General features: G+C 53.8%; 3 protein-coding genes across 6 annotated transcripts; all 3 read left to right on the top strand.

Moving 5' to 3' along the window:
• The first annotated feature begins 10 nt into the window (after positions 1-10).
• Positions 11-6,878, top strand: RPS19 (ribosomal protein S19). 4 transcript variants are annotated; one of them, NM_001444763.1, is made up of 6 exons: positions 11-45; positions 487-557; positions 802-902; positions 5,119-5,302; positions 5,800-5,854; positions 6,808-6,878. In NM_001444763.1, exons 2-6 carry the CDS (start codon positions 487-489, stop codon positions 6,832-6,834), a joined length of 438 nt encoding a protein of 145 aa, NP_001431692.1. In that variant the 5' UTR covers positions 11-45; the 3' UTR covers positions 6,835-6,878. The 4 variants fall into 4 exon arrangements, with proteins under 4 accessions (NP_001431692.1, NP_001431694.1, NP_001431695.1 ...); NM_001444765.1 differs by having other exon boundaries at positions 5,724-5,854; NM_001444764.1 differs by having other exon boundaries at positions 43-308.
• Positions 12-14,309, top strand: RPS19-CD79A (RPS19-CD79A readthrough). Its single transcript, NM_001445063.1, has 8 exons — positions 12-45; positions 487-557; positions 802-902; positions 9,359-9,537; positions 12,176-12,469; positions 12,727-12,845; positions 13,634-13,702; positions 13,843-14,309. The coding sequence occupies exons 4-8, from the start codon at positions 9,465-9,467 to the stop codon at positions 13,954-13,956; spliced, it is 669 nt and encodes a 222-aa protein (NP_001431992.1). The 5' UTR covers positions 12-45; positions 487-557; positions 802-902; positions 9,359-9,464; the 3' UTR covers positions 13,957-14,309.
• Positions 10,778-13,956, top strand: CD79A (CD79a molecule). Its single transcript, NM_001135962.1, has 5 exons — positions 10,778-10,853; positions 12,176-12,469; positions 12,727-12,845; positions 13,634-13,702; positions 13,843-13,956. The coding sequence occupies exons 1-5, from the start codon at positions 10,778-10,780 to the stop codon at positions 13,954-13,956; spliced, it is 672 nt and encodes a 223-aa protein (NP_001129434.1).
• Positions 14,310-15,035: the final 726 nt, after the last annotated feature.

Raw genomic sequence — 15,035 nt, 5'->3', positions numbered from 1 at the left:
CCCCGTTGCTCCCTTTCCCCTGGCTGGCAGCGCGGAGGCCGCACGGTAAGTCCGGTTCTCTGGTCCTAGTTGGGCGTGGGGAGTTGGAGCCCGACTCCCGAGCCCGCAGTTTGTGCCTGAGGGCTCCGGAGCCCCCGCGCGAGGGCCACCCCGCCCCCTGGACCCGCGGCCACGTGCGAGCTGCAAGCCCGGGCTTGTCTGATCCGCGCGGTCCGGGAACCGAAGCTGGGCCTGGCGGGGCAGCGGGGAATACCGGGTGGGCCTAGAATCAGGGGCTGGGGTCGTACAGCGTCTTCACAAAGAAGCAGGTAAGCAGTGTTCGTGCGACCCAGAGAGAACGTGGGCGTCGGTGAGCTCTAGGACTCACCGGCGCCGCGGCCTGTAGGGCCTTCTGAAGTGAAGGGAGTGCGGCGGTTTAGGTCGCGTTGGGGCTATGCTCCTGTCAGTCCACTAATCGTCCTTCAAAAACTTGATCTTTTTTTGCAGATGCCTGGAGTTACTGTAAAAGATGTGAACCAGCAGGAGTTCGTCAGAGCTCTGGCAGCCTTTCTCAAAAAGTGAGTGTGGGGACTGGTGTTGAGTAAGTGGAAGCCATCGTCTTTGCCTGAGCCCTCAGGCTCTCTCTCTCCTGGCTGGGAAGGCCTGTTGAAGGTCTCTTGAATCCACCCTTTCTCCATGAGGCCTGGATTGAATTTCAGTCCCTTTTTATTTGGGGGCACTTTGGGCTCCTGTTTACCCCAAGTAGTGTTGAGGAGAGGGAATTGGATGGAGTTTGGAGACTGAATTGTGCCTTTTTCCGAGGTCCGGGAAGCTGAAAGTCCCTGAATGGGTGGACACTGTCAAGCTGGCCAAGCATAAAGAACTCGCTCCCTATGATGAGAACTGGTTCTACACACGAGCTGGTGAGGAACTGGGACCTTTGTTTGGCTGGGGAGTGGGAGGCTAGGTGTCTTCTGTAAGCTCTTAATTTCCCTGAGAAGTTACTTTTGAGTCTCATTCATGCTTTATGTGGCATTCAATAATTTTGTATTCTGGATTCCTGTTTTCTTCATTACTAAGAGATTTTGTGTGAGGATCTGTACTTTTCTCTGAGCCTTGGGGCAAATCGGGGGGGCGAATGAATTTATATATTTTGCCTAGAGATGGTTCATTTTAGAGAGCGGCACTGTTCTTTTAAAGTCTGGAGTATGTTCTTATGTTCAAATCATCATACTAGACTACTTTTCTGTATTTAACAAGTTGTTCCTAACTAATTGTTCTGAGATCTGACCAGGTCATTCCTTGCTGTAAATCTTGGCACTTTTCAAGTGCAGAGAAGAAAACCTTACCCTCACCCTATACTGACTGCCAGTTCCTCTCTCTTACTTTGTTAGTCCTCCAGTAATAGCTTGAAAGAATTGCCTTAAGTGGTGATTGCACAGTGGTAGTACTGTCTCACTTGTCTTTAATGTTTTGCATTTCTCCAAGCTGCCATCCCCATGGAGGCTTGCTTTGGGAGAGGGGGTGGGGTTCAGCACTGGATTGTGCCAAGGCAGCTGCCTCTGCACAGGCCTTCACTAAGGGCTCTTGGCCTTCCTCTGAAGTGGTGGTCGTGTCCTGACCAAAGCTTGTCTCCAAGTGGGAAATAGATGGAAAGCAGAGTTGGGAAGTGGGGGGGGGCACAGAATAGCCTTGCAAAGAGTTGGCCTTGGCACAAATTGCCCAGCATGTGGGAAGAAATATTTTGTAGATGGGTGGTCTACTCTTCTAAGCCCTGGGCTGGGCACAGGGGCCAGCATGACTCAGCCACGGCCCCTGACCCGAGGACTAAAAGGTGAAATCTGAGTGGAGTAGGGTGGATAGCAAATCCACTTACCCACATTTGTGCTTTTAGAAAAATATGGCAGGTGAAGAGGAGCTGAGTTGACTCACTTGGGCACAGCAGTCAGTAGTGATGGGGCCTGGACAAGACCACCTTGAGAAGAAGCAAGGCTGCCTGGTCCTGAGTGTTCTTTGGTCCTGCCCCAAGAGGCCATAGCAGCTTTGGATCTTAAGATGAAGAGAAAGAATTTAAGAGCTTTTCCTATTTAGTCAGGTCAATATTCTTATTTTGTATGACCTGCATCTAATAAAAACTTCGCAAGCAGGACTTGTGGTAGTTGGTTTGCAGTAGACGTTCGGGAGGTTAGGTGACATGCTTGAGGCCAGCTAGTGATGGTGGCACAATTCAGCAGATCATCACTTAGCCAGGGGCTGGCGAGCAGCTCTCTTCCCTTTTCAGCATTTCATACTTCTTCTAGTTAAGGAGAGATTAAGGGAAAATGGCAGGAAAGCCCTGGTTAATACACACCTGGGTGAGCCTGCTGGTCATCCTTACAGTTGCTGTGCCCCTCCCCAACACCTCGTGCTAGCTGTGCATCCCCTGCCTGCCCTGCTGGTCTCCCTTCGAGTTTCCAAAGCTCCCTTTGGCCTCACTCTACCCAGCTGCCTTAGCAGCACAGGGTCGTGGTTCTGCACCAAGGTTCGCTGTGTGCATTTTGTTGGGGTGCACCCGTGCCCTTTGTTTACATTCATAACTGAGGCGGAGCAGTAGTTGTGACAGACCCATCTACTACCTCATTCAAAACATTGGTCCACTTCTATTTAGAGTCTAGGGTGCTCCCACTTTGTTTTGCCAGTTCATACTCTGCACAAGTCATAGGAGATACTCAGTTACCAAGAGGAAACAGGTACAAACAGATGAAGTGGAGAGCAGCCTGATTCCAAAACCAGAGCGTGTGCCATATTTGCTTTTTCTCTGGATCATGGGAGCTTGGCCTATTTTGCTCCTCCAGGGGTTTGGGGCTAAAGCACAATAGGCCATTGACCTGCGCTGGAGCTGAAATTCTGGAGGCACGTAGGAGCCAGCGTGGGGTAGACAGGTAGTGATCTCGGTGTGGGACATAGAGAAGACAGAAATAGATGGCAGGGCTTTCCTGAGGGTAGTCTGGAGAGGTGCAGATCTCCAGGGGTGAGACGTCCCCAGGCAGTGGTGTAAGGGGTGATGTGTAGGGATAGAAAGAACCCATTGCAGGAGAATGGGACCTGCTCTAAGGAAAGGAGCAGTGTCAAGGGGAGACCGCTGCAGGGCTTTGAAGGGGTTGGTGCAGTGGACAGGCCTCTTGACCTCAATTCTCCAGAGGGCCTGCTTGGGAGGGAAGTAAGAATCCATTGTGTGTCATTAGCTATCCAGCAGTGAGCAGCTGTTGAATTGGGGCGCCTGAATGCATTTTATTGTAGGATGGAAGCTAGTCAGACCCTTGTGCAGGGCTAGGCACCAACTCATGCTGTGTTAATAGAATGAGGTCTAGAAGGTACTATATTGTGGGAGCGAATTAAGGGGTGAGTTGAGGTTAGTGAAGTGTTTTGTTGCTGTTTTAACTGTGGAAGTTTGGCAGAGAAAGCTTGAGCAAAATAGATCTTAGAGGCTTTCTTCCCCTGATTTATGATCCATTATGTCAGGAGGGAGCCACAGATGTGAACTTAAAGCCAGCTGTTGAATTGCTAAGCTGTGAAAACACTTGGAAAACCTTGTTTGGTCTGCCATGTGCAGTGTGACCCTTTCCTCATCCACCTGGAGGTCTCGCAGGACACAGCTGGGATTTAGGGGTGCTGTGTGGTCCTTTACAGTTTGAGGTGAGGAGTGACTCCTCCGGGTTTCCCAAGAGCCACCCTAGGATGCAGGAGAGAAGCAGTACCCGACACCAGGCCAGACAGTTTTATGCAACTATAAGAGAAATGTGAAAAGCCCCCTGGAAGAAAGTATGGCTGGGCTTTATTGGAATTTATGCTCTGCAAGCCGTGTGGTATTTATTTATTTAGGGCTGCACCCGCAGCATATAGAGGTTCCCAGGCAAGGGTCAAATCAGAGCTATAGCTCCCAACCTACACCACAGCTCACAACAACACTGGATCCTTAACCCACTGATCTGAGGCCAGGGATCAAACCTGCAACATCCTGGTTCTTAGATTTGTTTCCACTGCACCATGACAGGAACTTGTACGGTTTTAAAATGAGCAGAGGGAGTTCCTGCTGTGGCACAACAGGGTCGGTGGCGTGTTGGGAGTGCTGGGACGCAGGTTTGATCCCCAGCCTGGCATAGTGGGTTAAGGAGCCAGCATTGCCACAACTTCTTATATCTTGACTGTGGCTCGGATCTAATCCCTGGCTCAGGAGCTCCATATGCCGTGGGGCAGCCAGAAAGAGAAAGCTCGGATCAAAAGTAGGTATCAGGGAGAGACTTCCGAGTGGTCTTAGAAAGGTGGTGAGGGTTTGTTCTGTGCTCTGCAGACCCCTGAAGCCTGTGGCTATATCTGGAGACCATCTTAGAGGGTGGGGTGGCATGGGTGGGCTGAGAACAAGTGTGCAGGAACTACTCTGGAAGGGGCAGCTGGAGGGGAGGAGCCCTCCTCACCTGGTCAGTTCCACCTGCCCACCCCTGGCTCTCAGCACTGGAGGGTCATGGCCTAGTGATAGTGACTCTTAGCAGCAAATCCTTGTTGAAGGAATGACTCTGACTCCCCACTGATCTTCAGGACTGAGAGTAGTCTCTTGGGCAGAATCTAATATGCTGGTCTCTAGAATCCCTACCCTTGAGCTTTCATTCAGGGAGGGCCATGTGGTGGTTGGTATCTGGGCCCCAGTTCCTCAGAAGCCCCCTGAGGTAGAAAACCAGAACCATCTGGAGGGGCTGTCCATCCAGAGCTGTGTGACATGAAGCCAGTGAGTACCCTCTGGAGCCTGTTACCTTTCCTATAAAGGGAAGTAAACACCTGACGCATCCCTGGAATCCTCACAGTAGCCGTCAGAGAGGGACTGTTAGGCCTGGTGCTGAGGCAAACGTTTCAGAGTCCCCATGCAAGTGGAGCTGGACAGTCAAGGCTGAAACATCTGCCAGGCTGTGCTCACTGCACCTCATGTCCACCTCAGCCACGCAGCTGGGGCAGTCTCTCCACTACCTGTGCACCCCAGTCTCCTGAGCTGTGGGTGGGGGCCGGCTACTAGGACTTGGTGCTACTTCTCAGCTTCCCTGACTGTAGCATGAGAAGTGCCTTCTCTGTCTAAGAAGGGTCCTCAAGTCTCCCTTACACCCCCGGCAGCTTCCACCGCCCGGCACCTATACCTCCGGGGCGGCGCTGGGGTCGGCTCCATGACCAAGATCTATGGGGGTCGTCAAAGAAACGGTGTCATGCCCAGCCACTTCAGCAGAGGCTCCAAGAGCGTGGCCCGTCGGGTTCTCCAAGCCCTGGAGGGGTTGAAAATGGTGGAAAAGGACCAAGATGGGTAAGCAAGGGAGGGGAGGGTGGGGTGATGGAGGAGGAGCCTTGGGGCCAGACCCCCCATGCACTAGGGTGACAGGCCTGTGGTGCAGCCTGCACCTGCCCCTCAGGCGGCAGGTATCCTCCAGAAAAGCACACAGTGAGGGGCCTCACCCTGACCTCTCTAGCTGACTACTCCCAGCTCCAAGAAGGTAATTTAGCGACTGTCTGCTTTCATTAGTCTGCTCGTTAACTTTTCCCAATTGATTTTTCGGGGCTTTTGATCTAATGCTTGCACAAACGATACCTCTTCAGCTAGGGGTGGGGCTCCCACTCCTGCCCCCAGCTCGTTAGAATGCAGCTGACTGGAGACCTCAGTGGGACTTGGATGGTGTCCTGTGGTCTTGTGGCCAGGTGCCTTCATGGGAGGCCTGACTTGTGTCCAGGAAAGGCCTGCAGGAGCCTGGAACACCCGTGAGAGCCTGCACTCACCTGGGGCTGCTTGACTCTTCTCTTGCACAGGGGCCGCAAACTGACACCTCAGGGACAGAGAGATCTGGACAGAATCGCCGGACAGGTGAGGGCTGGGTACATCCGTCACTGCCTGGGTGCTTCTGGGGCCTGGCTTTATCAGATGGAGTTTCCTCCCTTAGAAGACAAGCCAGGGGTGGGGGTGCTTGCAGGGGAAAAAAGAAAAGGAAAACAAAATATTTTTTTTTTGATGGACAGGCTTCCTATGGAAACTGGTTGGAAATGAAGGTGCCCTGGTGAAGCAATGCCCCAGGCCCAGGGTGCCGCTAGCTGGGCTTGTTTCTCCTTCAGGGCATGTACCCACATGTGCGACTCCCTCTTCCCAGCTCAGCCTTCTGATTTCCATTTCCGTTTGCAATATTTCCTCCTTATTCTTCATGCCTACTGAGCATCGGATCAGGAAAGCAGGGCTGACTCAGAACCCAGGTCTCCATCCAGATGGTGACACCATGGCCGAGAGCCCCTCCACCTAGAGCCAGTCTCCCTGTCTGTAGAGTGCTCTGCTCTTGCCTCCTTCAGGAGGGTGGCAAGGATTCAGTGAGCTACAGCAACAGGAGCCCCAAGGGCCTGGCATGAACCCATTGTTGGTTTTCTTCTTTCTGTATCACTGACTCAGGCAGGCCTCCTAGGAGCCTTGGAATGTTTGGTCACCAGTGTCAAAAGATTGGAGGTGTCAGCCTTCTGGGACTTGGGGGTGGCCTGGAAGAAGAAAGTGTCCCTTCCTGGGCAGAGCAACGCCTGGCACAAAAGCAGCTGTGTGGAGGATTCAGGGCAGTGGGCAGATACTGAAATCACACTCCAATATTCCCCTTTGAGTCCCTGTTTACTATTCTGTAAAATGAGGAAGTACCCAAGGTCTGAAGGATCCGATGAGATGAATACATGTGAAACCACAAATCAGGACGTCTGGTGTCCCATGGGTGGTAGGGGAGCTACTGTGAAATGTGTGAACATAGACCCCACAACTGATTTTAATTACTTGTCCACGTTTTCCTACAGGTGGCAGCTGCCAACAAGAAGCATTAGAACAAATGAAGCTGGGTTAATAAACTGCCTCGTTCATAATGCTAGTCTGGATCTCTCTTGATGTGGAGGGCCTGAGGAAGGAGAGCTGCACTTCCCTTGTGAAATAGAGGCCAGGGGTTTCCTGAATGGCTGTGGTTCTCAACCTGAGGCCTAGCCTTCCTGGTTCAAGCAGTTCTGCCCCCAAGTGGGTGAAATGCTAATGCTAGACTCTGGGGACCCTTGCACCTCCCCCTACAATCTGCCTTTGCAGTTCTCAGAAAATAAGAAACTGAAAGTTCAAGCTGGGGCCCCAGCTGAGGCCTTGGACCCTGCTGAAAACAAAGCAGGAGGGAGGGGTTGGGGCTCAGGTCCTAGAAGGAGGTGGACAGGGACAGCCTTCACTCCAGGCAGCCCTTTAAGTGGCTCCAGCCCAAAGTGACTTCTGTCTGGTGTGCACCTCCTTTCCCTGGCCTACACAGGAGCCTTCACTTTGGGGATCTCAGTGGCCTGGGCCCTGCTATAAATTGAATTGGGGTGTAGTGCTGAAGGGGCTGCTGGATGCTGAGTATCAAACTAAAGGGTCCTACACCCATTGGGGAATTGAAGTGTTAGTCCTGGGAGGTTTATATAAGAATAAACACGAGGTGGGAGTTCCTCTCGTGGTACAGTGGTTAACAAATCCAACTAGGAACCGTGAGGTTGCAGGTTCAATCCCTGGCGTTGCTGTGAGCTGTGGTGTAGGTTGCAGACATGGCTCGGGTTCCCCCGTTGCTGTGGTTCTGGCGTAGGCTGGTGGCTACAGCTCCAATTAGACCCCTAGCCTGAGAACCTCCATGTGCTGAGGGAGCGGCCCAAGAAAAAGCAAAAAGACAAAAGAATAAACACTAGGTGTTACTGTTGTGGCAGAGTGGAAATGATGTCCATAAGGACATGGTTTAAGGATTGCTGTGAGCTGTGGTGTAGGTCACAGATGCGGACTGGCTGTGGCTCCCAATCTGACCCCTACCCTGGGAACTTCCATGTGAGCTGTAGGTAGACACTCAAGATTTGGTGCTGCTCTGACTAGCCTGCAGCTGCAGCCCTGGGCCCCTAGCCCAGAAACATATGGCGGGGGCGGGGGGGTACTAAGAAGTAAAAGCAATAAAGATGACAGCCTGCCTACCATATGTAGTGTAAGGTGTTTTATAAATACATCAATGCACTGAAAAATAGGTGCCAAAAAAGCAACTGCGGTTTCAAGATTGGGAAGTGAGTCAGAAGTTGGGTGGTTTCCTGACATCCCACAGCTAGGAGGAGGTGGCAAAGCCAGTGTTTGGATCCAGGCTTTAGCCACTTCAGGGCACACTCCCTGAGAAAGGGAAATAGGAAAAGAAAAGCCTGAAGAGTTGCACTCCTGGGCATGACCTTCCCTGTTTCAGTGCTTAAGTTTCCTATTTTGCTGGCTGAGGATTCTCTAGAGTTGTCCTGAGAATGCAATGCCAAGCATTTGTTTCCTTCAGACAGTGCCAGGGTATCTGGGTAAGTGGGAGGTGGAGTTGCCCAGGCTGGCCAACCAGCCTGAGAACCTGCAATTCAGCAGCCAAGCCCCTCCAGCCACTGGGGGGCAGTCGAGGGCCTGGAAACCTATCCAGCCAGGAAAGATGCTGAAAGAGGTGAGTTCCTACTGGCTGCACCGGCTGGACCCAGGCTTCTTCCTAGTGGGGGTCGTAAGAAGGAACTGAAGCACAGACCGGCTGTTGACCTGCTGTACAGCCAAAGGCCCTACAGAACACCTGGGTCCCTGGAGGGAAGCGGGGCAGGGGCCAGAGAAGAAGAACTGTGTCCTAGGAACCTTGCTAATTACACTGTGATGTCTTACAGCCTCACAAGGAAGGGAGGTTGTACCCAGATTATAGGAGGAGAAACTGAGGTAGAGCTGAGATTCAAACCTAGGAAGTGTGAACTCTGAGTGCCAGTGTTCTGTGTGGGTGACACACTTTTTTTTTAATTACAAAATATTCCAAAAGCATGCTAAACAATATACATAATAGTGTGAGAAAGACAAACTCACCATCCAGCATAAGTAAGACAAGACAGGAGTTCCCGTCGTGGCTCCGAGGCTAACCAATCTGATCAGCATCCATGAGGATACAAGTTCAATCCCTGGCCTTGCTCAGTGGGTTGAGGATCTGGCGTTGATGTGAGTTGTGGTGTAGGTTAAAAATGGGGCTCAGATCCAGCATTGCAGTGGCTGTGGCATAAGCTGGCAGCTATAGCTCTGATTTGACCTGTACCCTGGGAACCTCCATATGCCATGGGTGTGGCCCTAAGAAGCAAAAAATAAAAAAGAAGAAGAAGTAAAACAGGACAAACAAAGGCGGACAAGCCCTCTGTGTGACCTTCCCAGTCAAGACCTCCTCGCTTCCCCCAGAGTCAACCCCTCTCAGGAATGAGGTGTCGCTCCCCCGCATGGATTGTTTTGCCTTTTGAAAACAAGCCTGCCAGAATACGTTTCTTCTCATTTTGTTATTTCTGAGAGGCAACCCTGTTTTGTTTTGTGCTTTAGGGGGTTTGCAAAGCTACCGGGCCAGGGATTGAACCCATACTTCAGCAGTGACCTAGGCTGCTGCCGCAGTGACAACCCCAGATCCTTAACCTCTTGTGGCTCAGAGATGCAGCCCTACAGACAAGCAAAGCTCAGCCTCTTCTGCTGTGTACTACTCCACTGGTTGACCGTACCTCAAGGTATCATCCATTCTCCTGTAAATGGGCTTTTCATCTGTTTCCCAGTTTTTGTGACCAGAAATCTTCCTGCCATGAGTTTTTTCCTAGCTGTCTCCTTATGTGTCAGTGTGTACATGTGTGAGACGGTCCCCTGAACACTCACAAACATCTCAACAACTTTTTATCATTCACCTCCCCCTCACCTTTAGGCCTCATTTCTCTCCCTCTTGACCTAAACTGATGCTCAAAGGAACCTGGGCACACATAAGTGACTAGGAATCCCTGCCCCACCACCAAACTACATAACACTGGGCAAGTGACAGTGATGGTGTCCCCTCCCTGTGATGGCCTCAGTTTCCTCCTCTATAAAAGGGGGATGACCTGCCTTGCCCACCTGTGTAGAGGCTAAAATGAAAGAACACCACACAAGAGCCCACTGGGGTGCATGGGCGTTGGGACCCTCATCTCATGTCACAATACCAGGGAGATTTGTTTTGGCCATGCCCACAAGGCCAGGGCTCAAACCCACACCACAGCAGTGACAGCACTGGATCCTAAACTCACTGCATCACCTCGGAGCGCCACCAAGGAGACATTTTATCCTTATCGCTCAGGTTAAAAATGCCAAGGCAAAAAAAGAAAAAAAAAAAAAAAAAAAAAGCCAAGGCTCTGAAAAGGAAGCTACCACCTAGTCACTGAGCTGGTGGACCTGATGCTTTATTCCTTGGGAGTGTTCAAGGTCACCAACATTTACTGAGCCCCTGCTCCCTGCCAGGCCCTGTGTTCCGTGCTCAGCATGTACAGTCTCTTTAATTAACTCCTCTTTTCCAACCCCAAGAAAACACAGAGGCTCAGAGAGGGGACCAGTTTTGCCCAAGGCCACTGAGGAGCAGAGGCTAAGTTTGGAACCACCCCCTCACCTGAACACAGCAGGCACCCCAAACCCCAGCTGCCTCAGTCTTCCTTTCCAGTGACGAGGTGAAGGGCCTTGAACCAGCCTCTTCCCCCCACCCGAGCAGTCTCCTCTCGGGGGAATTGTGGTGGCCACAGGTGCAGGGAGCGGTTCCTCTCCACTTGTAGCCTGAAGCCTCCTGGCAGGGGCTCCCCGCAGCCTGACAGCCAGCGGGCCCAGCAGTGGGGCCAGTGGAGCCCATCTCCGCAGGGCTGGGCAGGAAGTGGGGCGGGGTTTTGAGCTTGACCGAGGTGGGATCTGGTACCCCCGGACTGCTGCAACCCAGACAAACCAACTCACTGGGAGAAGATGCCTGGGGGTCGCCGAGCCCTCCAAACCCCACCTGCCACCATCTTTCTCCTCTTGATCTCCGCAGCTGCCCTGGGTACGTGGTTAAGAGCAGGTGCGGGGGTGGGGGTGGGGGAACTGGGAGGCAGCTGAGAGGGCACAGGCAGAGGGGGTGGGAGAGGAGCTGACAAGAGGAGGGCTGGAAAAGACCCCACAGAAACTGCATCTATCAGCTTAACTGTCCCCAGCAGGCCGACGGGAGGCTGAAGGGAGCTCAGTGAAGTTGAAGGGCATATTTCATGGAGGGAGGCGGGGGCCTGAGATACCTTTGCCACCCTTCATCCCCACAGATCAAAATAAGGAACTAAGGTTGCCTTTGACCCACTGAGCTCCAGAGCTGGGGGCAGGGAGGGACCGTGGGTAGTGCTCAGCTTCAGGAGGAAGAAAAAGCTTTCTCCTTCTCTGCCTTGAATCTCATCCCTTGTCTATGGAGCTGGGTGACCTTCCCCCTTCCCTTCCTGCGCAACGCCGCCAGCTGGGCAGGGCTGTGACCACCCTGTCACACCAAGAGAGGTGGCCAATCACCCCAAGTGACACTGGGACCTAGGACTGGAGTCCATGACCGTGACCCTGAGGTTGCTACCTCTGTCCCCACCTCTTCCTCCTTTCTGTCCTCCTCACCTCTCTCTTTCTCCCGATGAAGGAGGCAGAGCCAGCCATGTGGACTGGCCTGTGGGGGGAGGCTGAAAACTGGGGCTTCCCCAGCAGCCAGCCTGCGCCACCCCAGCTCCCTCCCACCAACCACCTAGCTGAGGCCCTCCCTAACCCCAGCTCAGCCCACCCACTGAACCACCCCTGGCCCCCAGCTTGACATGCGGGGGTGGGCCCAGGGTCACAGGGCAAGGCGGGCCGGCAAACAGGCAGGAAGAAACCCTTTTCCCGGGGTCAGGATTCACCCCCCTGAGCCACTCCTGCCACCCTCGGTCTCCACTGTCCCACTTGCAACATGGGACAATGAGAGAACCGACTTCTCAGGGTTCTGTGACAATTATATGAAATAAATAAATTGCCAAGTGTGGGCCCGAGCTGGGGCTGGGGCTGGGGTGAGAGAGGGAACCAGGAGGGCCCTCAGGAAGAGGCGATGGCCAAACCGATTCTGGAAGGAGCTGCCAGGCCAAGCGCACTTCTAGCACCAAGGCGACCAACTATCCAAGTGCCAGGGAGGGCAGTGGAGCTGAAGCAGAGAGCGGGTATGGAAAGGGCCGAAGGAGATGGCTCTGGAGTGATGAGCGGGGACGGGCCCCGGGGTCCGTCATGCACACAGTCCACACACACATACACAGCCGGGAGCACTACAGCTGCAGGGGCCAGGCTGGGCCTGTGTCAAGGTCCCTGACCATCTGCCTCTCCTCTCCGCAGGCCCTTGTTGCCAGGCCCTGTGGGTGGACTGGGGCCCGCCATCGGTGACGGTGAGTGTGGGGGACAAGGTCAGCCTCCCATGCAGACACAACAGCAACAGCACTAACATCACCTGGTGGCGCGTCCCTCAAGGCAACTCCACGTGGCCCCCGGTCATGGATCTCTCAGAACTGGGCCCCAAGGGCGAGCTGATCATCCAGCAAGTGAACAAGAGCCACAGGGGCATGTACAGGTGCGAAGTCAACGAGGGCCAGAGGATTCAGCGCTCCTGTGGGACCTACCTCCGCGTGCGAGGTGAGTGCCTGGGGGCTGGTTCCAAGGTCCCATCCCTCCACAGCTGGGGACACTGGCTTCCTCACCTGGGAAGGGGGATGGAGCCAGTGCCTGCATCAATCCTTACTGTCAGCATACATAGTGGCCAATTTTCTCACCTGCCAAGTGGGGGCGTCAGTGGTCTTGGCCTTTGAGGGGGGGCTGTGGCTGCTGGGCTGGGAGGCGCGTGGGGGTGGGCGGGAGGTGCCAGGGCTCTAAGCCGCACTCTGTCCTCACAGACCCCCTCCCCAGGCCCTTCCTGGACATGGGGGAGGGGACCAAGAACAACATCATCACAGCTGAGGGGATCATCCTGCTGATCTGTGCCGTGGTGCCTGGGACGCTGCTGCTGTTCAGGGTGAGCCACCTGGGGACCAGCTCCCCCCTGAGCCTCAGGCTCCCCACCAAAACTTGGCAGAATGAAAGCACCCACCTCACAAGGCCTGTGAGGGCTCAAGAATTTAATATAATGAGGGAGTTCCCATTGTGGCTCGGCAGGTTAAGAACCTGACTAGTATCCATGAGGATGCAGGTTTGATCCCTGGCCTCACTCAGTGTGTTAAAGGATCCAGCATTGCTGCAAGCTGTGGCATAGGTTGCAGATGTAGCTCAGATCTGGTGTTGCTGTGGCTGTGGCATCGGCCAGCAGCTGCAGCTCCAATTCAACCCCTAGCTCCAGGAACTTCCATGTGCCACCGGTGCTGCTCAAAAAAATGAAAAAAAAAAAAAAAAAGAATTTAATATAATGAAAGCATTTTCAATGGTGCTGGGCCTGGATGGGCATCCTTGTTCTGTCTTCCCTCAGGGTTGTCCCATGTCCACTCTCCCTTCCACCCAGCAGGGCTGTAGCCTCTAAGTGTAGCCAAGGCTGGGTGATGGGGGCTGGCGTCCTCCCGGAGTCTCTGACCTGCATCAGCCTCTCTTTAGGCCACAGGGCCTCTAGACCTATTTACTAACACTGCCGCTGTTATCCGTGAAGCATGGGCCAAAAGGACACTGGCTTGAACCTAGAGAGACCTGCTACCAATAGGATATGTGGCCCTGGGCATCTCCCTGACCCTCTCTGGTAAAGCACCTCCCCACCCTCATGAGGGTCTGAAAACATTCCCCTTCCCCGACTCACGGAGGCTCCCAATCCCCCCACAGAAACGATGGCAGAATGTGAAATTCGGGGCGGATGTCCAGGATGATTATGATGATGAAAATCTTTACGAGGTGAGTGGAAGGTGGGGGCAGGTGCAGGGCAGGTGCAGGTCTGTGGGGTGGGGGGTTTCATGGGGTTCCTCCCTGAGCCTGGCTGGGGGCAGGGACCTGCACATCAGGGCACTGAGCCCCGCCCTGCATTTCTCCCCCAGGGCCTGAACCTTGATGACTGCTCCATGTATGAGGATATCTCCCGGGGCCTCCAGGGCACCTACCAGGACGTGGGCAGCCTCCACATCGGAGACGTCCAGCTAGAGAAGCCGTGACCCCGCCTGACCCAGCCCGGCTGCCCTGCCAACTGGGCACCCAACCCACGTCTCACTCGCATCTTCCCTGGAACCAGCTCTTTTTTCACAGTCTTTTCTGGGTGTGTCCTGACAACTTCCCTCTTGGGAGTGTCCACTATTCTTCCCTCTGGACTGTCCTCATCCCCTCCGTCACTCAATCCTCCTCCTGCTGCCTCGCCCAGGCTCCCACCCCCACCCCTTCGCCCCCAGTGGGTAATGAGCCCTTAATCTCTGCCTCTAGGGGAGCTGATTGTAGCAGCCTCGTTAGTGTCACCTCCCCCATCCCTGCTCTGCCATGGCCACTTAGTGATAATAAATCCTTCCCAACTGCAGACAGTGGCAGGAGTCAAGGATCTCATGGGGACGCCCTCCTCCTTCTCTGGGACCCAGGAGTCCAAGGAAGGCCCCAGCCCCCTCCTTCCGCAGCCCCTGCCCACTCCCCATGCCTGCAAGCAGGTAGCCAGTCTTGGCTGCCCCCTGAAAGAAATAGGAAGTGTCTTGGGGAGGGGCCCATCCCAGGTGATGTGCCTGAGCAGAGGGGGACACAGGAAGTACCCAGGTAACCACATTAATTTAGGCAGAGCTAAGTCCCAAAGACACAGGGCACTGTATGGTGAGATTGGTACCAAATTCTGATCATGGCCACACCTGTTCTCTGGGTGTGAACTTGTAGAAGTGGGATGCGGAAAGTCTATGGCCCTAAATTGGGGGTGCTGGGGAGACCCAGAAGCGATGACACAAGAGGAACAGAGATACAGATTCTGAGCTAGAGGGGAGAGAGGAACTGAGACAGAAAGATAGTGATGGAGAGACAGAGCAAGTGAACTGAGAGACACTGAGGAGACCACACTCTGGCAGAGAGACAGCAGCAAGAGACAGAAAAAGTAGGGTCCATAGAAAAATGGACATGGAGAGGCTGACCCCTGAGACTCTAGGAAAGCAACAGGTGGGGAAATGACTGATGGTGATGCAGGAGATGGGGAGAGAAGGCTCCGAGTGAGAAAGGGACTAGACACAACCGGGAGAAGCAGGGGCCTTGGAGCAGGAAGGAAAAACCT

The sequence above is a fragment of the Sus scrofa genome, chromosome 6 (assembly GCF_054392235.1).
Source record: "Sus scrofa isolate SSC_HxYL_T2T_F1_AM1 chromosome 6, Sscrofa_HxYL_maternal_Yorkshire_Landrace_v2.0, whole genome shotgun sequence".
Classification (NCBI taxonomy): domain Eukaryota; kingdom Metazoa; phylum Chordata; class Mammalia; order Artiodactyla; family Suidae; genus Sus; species Sus scrofa.
This window is presented reverse-complemented; position numbering and strand designations above follow the sequence as displayed.

Bases quoted from the DNA above. Each gene is read 5' to 3' on its own strand.
- RPS19 (NM_001444765.1), top strand. From the start codon at position 487: ATGCCTGGAGTTACTGTAAAAGATGTGAACCAGCAGGAGTTCGTCAGA. The intron at 903-5,118 runs GTGAGGAACTGG...CACCCCCGGCAG, and splicing joins CTGGTTCTACACACGAGCTG to CTTCCACCGCCCGGCACCTA. The intron at 5,303-5,723 runs GTAAGCAAGGGA...ACTTGTGTCCAG, and splicing joins GTGGAAAAGGACCAAGATGG to GAAAGGCCTGCAGGAGCCTG.
- RPS19-CD79A (NM_001445063.1), top strand. From the start codon at position 9,465: ATGCAGCCCTACAGACAAGCAAAGCTCAGCCTCTTCTGCTGTGTACTA. The intron at 9,538-12,175 runs GTATCATCCATT...TCCTCTCCGCAG, and splicing joins CTGGTTGACCGTACCTCAAG to GCCCTTGTTGCCAGGCCCTG. The intron at 12,846-13,633 runs GTGAGCCACCTG...ATCCCCCCACAG, and splicing joins GGACGCTGCTGCTGTTCAGG to AAACGATGGCAGAATGTGAA.
- CD79A (NM_001135962.1), top strand. From the start codon at position 10,778: ATGCCTGGGGGTCGCCGAGCCCTCCAAACCCCACCTGCCACCATCTTT. The intron at 12,846-13,633 runs GTGAGCCACCTG...ATCCCCCCACAG, and splicing joins GGACGCTGCTGCTGTTCAGG to AAACGATGGCAGAATGTGAA. The intron at 13,703-13,842 runs GTGAGTGGAAGG...TTTCTCCCCCAG, and splicing joins ATGATGAAAATCTTTACGAG to GGCCTGAACCTTGATGACTG.